The 11,614-nt window shown below is 45.5% G+C and overlaps 2 protein-coding genes across 4 annotated transcripts in view; one reads left to right on the top strand and one right to left on the bottom strand.

The window, feature by feature from the left end:
• Positions 1 to 5,960, top strand: part of LOC106814981 (arylsulfatase B-like) — a 10,279-nt gene extending 4,319 nt beyond the window's left edge. For 2 of the 3 annotated variants that reach the window (XM_014819381.1, XM_014819380.1), the window contains exons 4-12: positions 729 to 841; positions 1,344 to 1,457; positions 1,981 to 2,106; positions 2,875 to 3,001; positions 3,318 to 3,434; positions 3,790 to 3,969; positions 4,353 to 4,552; positions 5,177 to 5,440; positions 5,763 to 5,960. In XM_014819381.1, the coding sequence (XP_014674867.1) occupies positions 729 to 841; positions 1,344 to 1,457; positions 1,981 to 2,106; positions 2,875 to 3,001; positions 3,318 to 3,434; positions 3,790 to 3,969; positions 4,353 to 4,552; positions 5,177 to 5,440; positions 5,763 to 5,885 (1,364 nt within the window). In that variant the 3' untranslated portion in view covers positions 5,886 to 5,960. Of the gene's footprint in view, positions 1 to 728; positions 842 to 1,343; positions 1,458 to 1,518; positions 1,633 to 1,980; positions 2,107 to 2,874; positions 3,002 to 3,317; positions 3,435 to 3,789; positions 3,970 to 4,352; positions 4,553 to 5,176; positions 5,441 to 5,762 lie in introns of all 3 variants that reach the window. The other variant, XM_014819382.1, reaches the window with a different exon arrangement.
• A 777-nt stretch (positions 5,961 to 6,737) lies between these two features.
• Positions 6,738 to 10,893, bottom strand: LOC106814979 (co-chaperone protein daf-41-like). The gene is made up of 2 exons (XM_014819377.1): positions 10,773 to 10,893; positions 6,738 to 9,319 (listed from the first exon to the last, which is right to left on the bottom strand). Exon 2 carries the CDS (start codon positions 9,259 to 9,261, stop codon positions 8,776 to 8,778), a length of 486 nt encoding a protein of 161 aa, XP_014674863.1. The 5' UTR covers positions 9,262 to 9,319; positions 10,773 to 10,893; the 3' UTR covers positions 6,738 to 8,775.
• Positions 10,894 to 11,614: the final 721 nt, after the last annotated feature.

The following is an 11,614-nucleotide window of genomic DNA, read 5'->3' as shown; positions in this document are numbered from 1 at the left end:
GGCATGCATACATCTCTTCCACTCGTAGTCCTTCAGTATATATATTTGGTGAGGACGATAGCACAGAACTGGTGGGAACTTGCTGACCTGCATGTAGACGTGATAGAATAAGTGATGAGGACATGGATTCATCATCTGTGCGTATGCTACCTTGCGTAAGCATGCATCCTACGAATCTCATACTTACGGTGCCTTAGCTCGATAAATGCATGGCCGGACTGGCGATCGGGAGCACCGGGAGTTTTCCCGGTGGCCTGGCCTGCTAAGTGGCCTGCCCCCCCCAATTTTTTAAAAATAAATCTGCGGCCTGCAGGCCATATATATATTTTTTTATTTTTTTTATTCTGCGGCCTGCAGGCCATTTGTATACGACCTGCAGGCCATATTCTTATAGGTAGGGCGGAGTGGCCTGACTGGGGCTATATTTCGCGCTATATTTGCCGGCCTGAATGATTTTCCCAGTCCGGCCCTGCATAAACGGCACCTAGGCCCAGTTTACACCAGTCTGCTGTGCTGAGCAGCTTTGATGAATCTAGCCCCAAGCTACTCAACAAAATCTAAAAGTTTCGCCCTATCTCCCAGCAATGCAATATAAGGCATCGACTGTAGCATGTCTATAAGGTTCATGCGCAAAGTAAAACAATGATATCTAAATGTACATGGATAGATTATCTAGAGATGTTAACATGATGGCAAGTGTGTAATGCAATCTGGTGAATTTGAAACAGGTCAGCAGGTTGACACCATTCTGGGCTCGCGTCCGTACGGTGTCCCTCTCAACGAAACACTCATGCCGCAGTATCTAAAGAAATGTGGCTATGCTACTCACATTGTGGGCAAGGTACATTATCGCATGTTGTCAGCATATACACTTGTCCTACCTTTACACACACACTTCCCCATGCACGCACGCATGCAAATATTCACGCATGCACACATGCATGCAACTACTCATACGTGCACACGCGCACACGCATACACACACGCACATCGATTAAAGTTATAGTTTGGAGACATATATACTTCTGACTCCAACATTTGAATGATTTTAAAATGCAACTAATTTAATTTAGCTATACCAATTTAATTGTGCATGGTGTAGAGATAATACTAGGTAAGTAAACATGTTCCAAATACGTTTGGATCACATTCTTCCATTTACTTTTCTTTTTGATTAACTTTTCTTGCCACCAAATATGTGCACATGTTTGTAATTCTATAAGAATCTTGACAATTTGGTTGCAGTGCTAGAGATGTATGACATTTATATATATGAATGATAACGAATGATATAACACTGTGGGAGCAGCTGCTAACCTTACTGTTGTTTCTTGTTTCATTAGTGGCACATGGGATTTTTTGCGAAGGAATACACACCCCTGTACCGGGGCTTCGACACCCACTATGGCTATTACTGTGGTCACACAGACTATTATGATCACCGAACAATAGAGGGGGTAGGTAGTCGCTCTCGTCCGCCATTAATGCCGTTTTCTCTGTCCGTTCGGCCGTGCACAGTGGCATCTGGGCTTCTTTGCGAGGGAGTACACACCGTTGTTCCGTGGTTTCGATTCGCATTACGGATACTGGCTCGGCCACCAGGACTATTACGACCACACCGCACAAGGAGGGGTCTGTATCGTTACGTCTCATGAGACGACAGCTGTAGCCTTGCTGTCTCAGTGAGGGCCTCACTAGCCTAGCTGTCTCAGTGAGTGCCTCACTAGCCTAGCTGTCTCAGTGAGTGCCTCACTAGCCTAGCTGTCTCAGTGAGGGCCTCACTTATGTCCCTGTCTCAGCATTCTGCATCAATATGGTGGCTGATCACATTACCATTACTTAGTTTTAATTTGAAATTAAAAACACTCTAAAACTTCTTCAGTTCCCAATTGCTTTATGCGCAAATGACGCCCAGCTAATATTTTCGGCGACGACCGTTAACGACGGCGATCAATCGTGGCGCGCGCATGTTTGTTACAGAACGGTTACTGGGGTTACGACATGCGGCGAAACATGTCGGTGGATCGCAGCGCATCCAACAAGTACACGACGGACTTGTTTACTGAGGAGGCTGTCACTGTCATCAACAGCCATGACAAGAGCAAGGTGCGCTTACCATTCCAGTGCGCGAAATTAGCACTATTTTGCCGGCGGCCGCCGGTTCAACTCCCCATATAATCAGTCCACTTGGCCTATTGTATTCAAAATATTGCCTATTATATCTTGCCTTTATATGAACAATATTTACCAGTTCCTGACTAGTTTTTACGTAGTGACTACTAAGAAGTAAATCATGTTCCAGCAATTCCTGTCAAACAAGTAGAACTCCACTGATAGCAGTGAAATACTGAAATACTATGGTAGTATGCCTAATAAACACAGCTAATACTTTTATTGATATTAATGGAATAACTTGAACAAAATTAAGGGCTCTATTCAAGCTTGTAAGGGCCTGTTTAAAATTTTGGGTGGGCCTGTTCAAATTTTGGCTAATTTTATGCCCTGCCATTTTTCACTAAAGCCCACCCGGGAGGAGAACTAAATGACCTTTCAGTGAGCTTGATAACCACATCCCCCCCCACAATGTTGTCGCCAGTTTATATGTGCATGCGCAATAAATCGGTGAATTCGAGATGCTTCATTGCTGTGAAGAATATTTAGAATGTCTCTTTCACAACACTGATTGTCTAGAGGTAGCTGTCAATCACTCCGTGGCAGAGACGTCGGTTGAACTACAGAGTATAAGGGGTTGGAGTGGGCCAGGGTTGCAGCACTTCTTCAAATGTATTGATCCTCGTCTTCACTAGATCATTGCTTTCGTGGGAAAAGATGGAGACGTCGCGCTTATAATACTAGCTTCTGTTTTTCTTCCAGCCGCTGTTTCTGTATCTGGCACACTTGGCCACACACAGTGCAAACTCTTACAGCCCATTACAGGCCCCGCAGAAGTACCTACAGAAAGTGCAGCATATTAAGCACAAGCAGAGACGACTTTTTGGTGGTGAGTACCAGACTTCATAGCAGCAGATATTTCGTGCGATGCACAAAAGTGTGCATGCGTACATACATGTTTTTTACAGTAGACTGCAGCATTGCATGAAGATGTGGGTCCATATACTCAGATATCCTCATAGTTGAATCGACATGAAATAAAATTTAACTATTGATAGTGATACTGAAAGTGACAGGTACACGAAATATGTTTAGCAGTAAGTTATACTGACGTGCGTGTAGTGCACGTAGTGTGCGTGCATGCATGCGGGTGTGTTTGTGTGTGTATGTGCATGCTTGCGTTAGCATGTGTTTAATGTTTACAGGCATGGCGGTGGGCTTGGATGAGTCCGTGGGACAGGTCGTACAAGCGCTGAAGGCAAACAATATGCTCGATAGCTCCATCATTGTGTTCTCCACAGACAACGGAGGCCCGGCGTCCGGTGTGTTACGTTCTAGCTGTTCTCTTGTTTGCATTGCATGAGTCTCATGACAACTGGTTGCATTCTGATTGAGTGATGCGTTGCAGTCCAGAGAAAATATGATTTAGCATCAACAACATTGCAAAGGATTGTTTTTTGTGTGTGAAATATCCCATGGATTACATGGACTAGTGGAACTATATGCAGCTCAGTTATCTGTCTGTATAGAGTGTAGACCCCCCCCCCCCAGTGTAGGAATGTAATTTACTGTGCAGTTAATAGTTCTTTTTAGAGAAATTATACCTTCAGTTTGTATTTTCGTGACCTTTGTATGAACGCGACCATTAAGTCTTTACGGTTGCCTCTCTTGTGACAGGCTTCGACATGAACTATGCTAACAATGCGCCCCTGCGTGGGGTCAAGGACACGCTGTGGGAGGGAGGGGTGCGCGGCGTTGGCTTCATCTGGTCGCGACTCCTGCGCAAGACACGCCGCGTCTCCCAGCAGATGATGCACATCACGGACTGGCTGCCGACGCTCTACCATGCCGCGGGAGGTACGTCACCAGGGGGCGCCGGCTGCGGGCGCAGTTTGGTGGGAGCATTTCCGTTATTCCTCATTAAGTTGGATGAGTGGAATTTTGATTGAGTGATCAATGAGTGGAGTTGTGCAACTACAAATATTTAATTTCTTATGAATTTGTTTTGCTTATGAATGAATGCTTATGAATTTGTTAATTATGAAATGCGTAAACTTGCTGTGAACTACCTTTGCCTTGTCTGCTATACGCTGTGTTAATTTTGTAATACTAGTATTCATATATAAATGGTTTATCTAAATAGAAAGTCCGTCTGTATATTTGTCCGTTTATATAGAAGACAGACAGGCGATTTATTGTGAATTTCCTGCGACGTCTCTCGTTCATTGTTTTATCTCAAGGAGACACCGGGGAGCTTGTCGCTCCTGACGGCATCAGCATGTGGCCGGCGCTATCTGGTGGCGGCGCCTCGCCGCGCAACGAGATCCTGCACAACATTGACGACGTCCGGCACATAGCGGCGTTGCGTCGCGGCGACTGGAAGATCCGCATCGGGCACACGTACGCGGGACACTGGGACGGCTGGTACGAGCTGCCCGAGGTATACATGCTCACACTCGCACTCTGATGATCGCGTCACGAAGATACGTGGGAAGCAGTGAAAAAAATACACGGGGGCTCGGGGCGATTTAGCCCCCGAAATGCCAAAAAGAGCCCCCGGAAATTTGCATAGAGTTCAATGCAAACCAAATTTTAGAGTGCTATTTTCATGCACGCGAGCTTGAAAAGTAGCCCCCGAAAAATTGGTGGTTGCGTTCCCTCTCTCCATTTCTTTCCTCTGGTTCCCTTTCTTTCTCTCACTCTTTAGCTCTCTCTAGCTCACTCGCTTCCCCCCTCACACACGCATGCACGCACGCACGCATGCACGCACGCACGCGCGGCGCTGGTACCCGGTAGGAAGCTGTGTGAGTATAGCTGCTGCTGTTTGTTGTGGAATTTTGCACAGGGGAGAGATAGTGCTCCGCTAGGGGACGGCTCTGATTGGCTAATTTTGTCTCTTATTTATTTTATTTTTTATTATTTTTGGCTAATTTTGTTTTATTTTAGAATTAGGGATAGGGTTAGGATTAGGGTTAACTTATTTCTATAGCGGATAATATAATATCCACAACTTATTTCTATATTCACTATATCTCTCCCCTGAGACCTACTATTTGTTGGGCAGGCGACCGTGAGAGCGCCGGACAGTGCGTTCGTCACACCCCTCACACGTATCCTCGGCGACCCGCCACGTCCTCACGACTGGGAGTCGGTCGTCATCAGCTGCGGCAAGAAGCCTGACAACGCGAGCGTCAACTGTCGGCCGACGGTGGCGCCCTGCCTCTTCAACATCCGCGACGATCCGTGCGAGTACAACAACATGGCCGCCGCGCGACCCGACGTCGTCAGCGCCCTCTTGGGGCGGCTGGCCATGTACAACGCTACTCAGGTGCCATCTCTTTCTGTACAGCGAGGAAGTTTGGAATGTTCTTTGCCTTTCGTTCCTCATGCCAATTATTTTATAGAATATTTATCGGTGAGATAAATGTTATTTAATAAGATAATATACAAGATTTATCATATATTAGATTTAATGAATAGTAGAGATCGAATTATGTTATAACGTTAAAAAATCATCTGTTTGTAATTTCCTTTGAATCTACCTTGTATATACTGTATTGCTTTTGCTATGTAGTTGCTGTAGTTTATTGTTGAATAATGTAACTGATATAATCAAATGTTCGTTAGTAAACATCCATCTGTTCTACCAGGTAAAGCCAGCGAACAAGCCGATTGACCCAAAGTCAAACCCAAAGTTTTACGACTACGTGTGGACGTGGTGGAAGACGTTGGATGCTAGCGGGCGTGAGCATTATGTTCTCAATGACCTCTAGGTCAACGTATTAGCCAGCGAGCCGTGCAGCCGTGATTTGCACGGTCAGTTTTGAAACTGCACGGAGAAAAATGTGTAGCACGGCCTAAAATATTGATCTAAAGCCGTGTACATTTGTAAAATTGCACTCCCAAATATTTTTTCTGCACTCCCAGAATACTAATTCCTGGCTAATACCCTGTTCAAGGTCATGGGGTCATAGAGTCAGAGCATACGTTTCAGAATCTAGAGTCGATAAATCTTGCGTTGTGAGCATTCTCGGAATTAATATTTCAAATTAGAATGAGAGGTTTGATCTGTTCTCGATTTTTGCAGTCAGTGTGAGTCATTGTTGTGTAACGTTGAGTTAGTTGATGAGCGCGCTATTCTCTACCAGTTTACCACTTTGTTATTTTGTGGGCTATACAAGATTTGCAGCGTGCCACGTTAGCGTGGAATAGTATGGCTGGCGTGGCAGCGAGAATTCGTACAGCTGCTTAGACTGCTTGTTGTTTGATGCTGCGGACTATTTATGCATGTCATTACACACACTGTTCTTGTGCTTGTTGGAATTAGCGTAATGCTATGCACATGGTGAACATTACTGTAGCATTAATTAGCTGGTCTCCTCCATTACATGACATTAGGGTTTTCCTGTGATATAATAAGTGATCTGTTATTTTAATCTCATATATATTGGTGGTGAGTTGAGCAATGATAGCCACGAGTGCCTTGTAGATATATCCCCAAATATGTATATTTTGACGTAAAATAATCGTGTAAACACTATACATCACATGTATTGTCACTTTGTGATCAGACGATACATATAAACTGCATTCTGTTACAAGACTGAATCGAGTGAATGACAAAGTCGTATGCAATATATTTTATTTAAAATGAACTAATATAAATGTAGGTAATTAATGAGGTTTATATTACAATTTCTTCAGATCACTGATTGCAGAGTATATTCATGAACTAACGGTAAATGGTAATGGTTGATGAATTATTCAAACATTGTAAGGTACTGTGGAAACATTACACCAATGTGCAATTGCAAATGTATTTCAATTAGAAATTACAACTGCCAGTTGTTCAATTCTGACTTTGATTGTCAGCAGTCGTATGGTGTTGACAAGAAATAAAAATATAAAAATCATATAAACTGTTTGATTGTGTGTGACTCACTTATAGATTGCGAATCTTGATGAGAAACACTACATTGAAACTAATAACTATACCAAATTCAGAGAAATGAACTTTTTTTTAATAAAGTCCATACATACATCAACTCGGCAAGCCTGGCCAAACACAAGCAAACCCTACTAGACGAGAAACTCCATCATATAGTATCACAAAATGTCGCAACAGTAACATTTAACTGCATAAAACCAAAACTAGAGAGGAGGGATCCCACCAACAGTGTCAGCCATTCTACCACTCCCTCAAATAACCAACAAGCTACACCCTACATGCAGGATTAGACCACAAACCACACCCACGAGGTATTCACAGGGGTAGCCCATGCTCACTCCCTGCAAGGTGCAGCCGTTGCACGCACCGATAACAAGGTAAACGAGTCCTAAAACCGTGACACTCTTGATCTGCATGCGACCCGTGTATTGCTCGTGTACCCGACTGTCAAACGAAGCGCAGAGAATGTGTCTGCAGGTCTCCCTCCGCACACCTATCTGACCGTGAGCTGTAGACCGGTTCAACGCTTCTGCTGTTGCCGAGACAGTTTGCAACACACTCCACACATGTTCATAACTAGCATACACACAGGTGCCATGAAATATAGAGAACGATTGATCAAGTAAATTATTCAGACAATTAATCGCACACGCATAAAAAAGAATTGTAACTTTCAGTTCCGCCGACGACATCGGAAACGGGACAAACCGAAACAGATTTAATAGTGACAGTGTAACGTGTATATTACTGACGACCGTGTAAAATGAGAGGCTGGGCCGCCGCACACACCATCGATACGCTACGACTAGCTGTGCACGGCATGCCCTCGCGACAATTTTAAAACTTATGCCTCGATACGAAGTAATGACCCCCCCCGATTTTCGGCTATATCAACGTGATTAATGAACTGCTACGCTACGCGGAGGACGCTACCAGCTTCGCCTCGCTGCCACGCATCACCCGTACTTGGCTGCGCCTGCTGGCGCAACGATTCACGTGAGCGCGGCAAGCGCAGCAACAGCTGACCTATCCGCCCCGAGCAAGGAGACAACCATGCTGCCCTAGAACATTGTTGCCACATCGGTGATGCAAAATGTTTTCCACGCGCGCGCACCAGGATTGACATTCTGTTACCAAGCAGCGTCCCAACATCCCATCACAACCATGATTGCCTAGCGCTGCCTGTCATTGAGGCCGGGTAGATAGGTCGATTAATTCCATCTCTTTTACAACAACTTCCTTGCGTCTGGCGCTATAATACATGCACCCTGCTCCGCCACGCCCGCGCCACCACACATGCATCGTCACGCCTGCGCCGGCACAACCATGTTGTCACGCCCGCATACCCACGCGCGCGCCCGAATACCCACGCGCTTGTCCGCATCCCCACGCGCGCGCCCGAATACCCACGCGCTTGTCCGCATCCCCACGCGCGCGCCCGAATACCCACGCGCGCGCCCGCATACCCACGCGCGTGTCCGCATACCCACGCGCTTGTCCGCATCCTCACGCGCGCGCCCGCATACCCACGCGCGCGCCACCACACATGCATCGTCACGCCTGCGCCGCCACACCAATATTGTCACGCCCGCATCGCCGCGCCCGCATACCCACGCCACCACACATGCATCCCCACGCGTACCCACGCACGCGCCCGCATCGCCACGTGCGCGCCCGTATCGCCGCGCCCGCATACCCAAGCGCGCGCCGTCACCCTACTCGAGGTCTGGAAGTTCTGCGTCGTCGCTGTCCTCCTCCTCGCCAAAGTCTTCCATTCCTGGCTTCTCGCCCGACGACAGGCCGCCCATCTCCCGCATCATGTCGTCAAGGTTCTGCCCGCGTTCCTGCTCATCCGAGTCGGAGTCGTCGGAGTCCTTCCACCGACTGAAGTCAACCTTCAGCCAGTGCATCTTCGTCTGAGTCTTCAGTAGTCGCTGCCAGTAGGTCGTCTTGTCCTTCTTCGACAGGTAGATCTCGGTCTGGCGCGGGTAGATGTGGTGCCGCGATTTTCCAGTGTCCACCTCACCGAACAGTTCCATAGTGATTGCGTAGTGCTTCTTGTCGTTGCCGATACCGTCAAAGTGAAGTTTGTCGGCCTCGACCCTGACGTTGGCGTTCTTGCAGTCGGAAACCTGGACTGTAACGATGACGTGGTCCTTGCGCTGGGCCCAGACGACGGGGGGTGGGATCGTGCTGTCCATCTGTCTTACTGTTGCTGCTGCTGAGCTGCGTGGACAATCGGTCGGAGGGTCGGGGGATCTGCAATTCGTGAGAGGCGAGAGTGGTGATTTTGCAAGCGAGTTTTGGACGACCGTTTAGAATCTACCACTTTTAAAAAGTCATGAATTTAAACATGGCAGTTATTTACGGTGCGATTATATGATATCTAGAGTTTTTCTATGATATCTAGGGAAAATTTCCATATTAGAGTCACCCAAATCACAGCATTTCCAAGGAATGTTCCCAACCAATACGAGGGTTTACTCTATAGGGATTAACTTTATATCAAAACTAGGATTTTCTAGCAGACGAAATTGCAAACGGCCCTATCTCCTGTAACTTGTAATAGTGATATAAAATTATGCTACAGTCCCTCCGACTTCATGCGTATTGCATGAAAATTATTCTTTACGTAGGTTTGTGGGCTCCACATTACTATGATTGCTTAGCTCTAGTCTAAGCTTTCACTCAAGATTATTTTATTCCACACTTCCACGTTCTACTTCTGCCGTACTGCTAACACAAAATGAAATGAAAGGGCTTTCATTGTAGAGTAAAATAGTTGGGTCAAAAATGTTTTAACTTATGCATTTTTTATGCAATAACTTGCCATCTGAGAAAACCAGGGGCTTAAAAAAGGAGGCTGATTTTTTTAAACTGATGAATTATGTGATAAAACTTTGTTACATTCATATGTATTGTTACTATGCTCAAGTTATTCCCTACTATTTGGTATATGAATTTATAACAATTAATCAGTGCTCTTTCTCAATTAAATTTTCGTTTTCGATTCTTGGAATCTCAAGTGTCGACTTTCGCTTTCGATTCTAGCCGGAATCTCAAAATTTGACGGGGGCCAGAAAAAAGATAGAGAACATGGGTACCAATAAAACCAATGTACCTAATTCTAACCCTAACCCTAATCCTAACCCTAACCATAACCCTAACCTATTATATTGATATAATATTATATTTATATTGATGTAAATGACATTGGTATTATTGGGACCCATGTTCTCTATCCTTAAACCGAAAAAAGCCCCGTGAAAAAAAAAGACGGTGCTGTTTACGGAGCTTGAGCCGAGCGGCCCATGAACAGGCAAAGCCTGGTTTCTTGTGGCCAACAGCGTAGACCACGTCCCCTAAAATCTCATCCAGTGCCAGTGGCATGATGCCGAAAAACTGCAATTTGTGAACGTGTAGTGATTGGGTAAAAATGCAAAGTTAATCAATTTTTACACCACTAGTTACCTCTAACATTTAAGCCCTACCACTTATGCAGGAATTTAAATTTGTTGGAGGTCACCAAATGGCGTTGTATAACGTAGGTAGGTTGTGTGACAGCGAAGGACCTAACACAATACCACAAAATCGATTCTCATCGCTTGCTCAACCCGACAAACGGATATTCGCCGGCGTGTTGCCTCGAATTACTAATAAACTATAGCAAGTGACTTCTTTCACTTGAATCCAAATACATCTTAGTACTTACGTTATGTTTACAGCGACACTTGACTAAGAAAGACAGGTAAGAATATTCTCGAAGGGAACCTCAGAATGGAACAAAACGAGAACGACCCTAACAATCCAAACCGCACGCTTCCTGTCGACAATCAGTGCCACCTTGTGGTGGAATTATAACAACTTTTATTGACACATTCTTATTCCCTTTTTATTATCGAGTTTTTTCCTAGCCCGATAAAACGAAGACAGCAACGTTATTTAGTAATAAAATATTATGATTAAAATTACCGTAATATTATTTTATACCCTACTTTTTTTAATACTGCTGAATCGACGATGACAAAGAAACTAACAAGAACACATACGACGACAACGACGAACACAAAGACGAAGACAAAGAAACTAATAACAATGGTATTTGAATAATGTCAGGAGGAGTTTGTCATTATTAGCTCCTGATAATGTGGTAATTGAAATTTATGATATTGCCGTATTTGAACTGTGCTATTGGATTATTGCTATTTATTATGCTATTGTTGATATTTCTATAGAAAGGTGGGTGAGGGAGGGAGCGGAGAAGGAAGGGAGGGAGAGATTGAGAGAGAGAGGGAAGGAGGGCCGGAGGGCCGGAGGGAGGGATGGAGGAGGGAGTGAGGGAAGGGAAAGAAAGAAAGAAAGAATTAAAGAGAGGGGGAGGCGGGGAGTAGAGAGGGAGGGCGGGGGAGTAGAGAGATGCGGCGGAGTGGAAGCGGAGGTGCCGGAGTGAGACTGAAGAGGCAGGGGGGGAAGAGAGAGAGGGAGGGCGGAGTAGCAGAGAGAGGGCGGGGGGAGTAGAGAGGGGGCGGAGAGGAGTAGAGAAGAGAGGGCAGG

Source organism: Priapulus caudatus, unplaced genomic scaffold, assembly GCF_000485595.1.
Source record: "Priapulus caudatus unplaced genomic scaffold, Priapulus_caudatus-5.0.1 Scaffold1017, whole genome shotgun sequence".
In the NCBI taxonomy this organism is placed as follows: Eukaryota; Metazoa; Priapulida; class Priapulimorpha; order Priapulimorphida; family Priapulidae; genus Priapulus; species Priapulus caudatus.
This window is presented reverse-complemented; position numbering and strand designations above follow the sequence as displayed.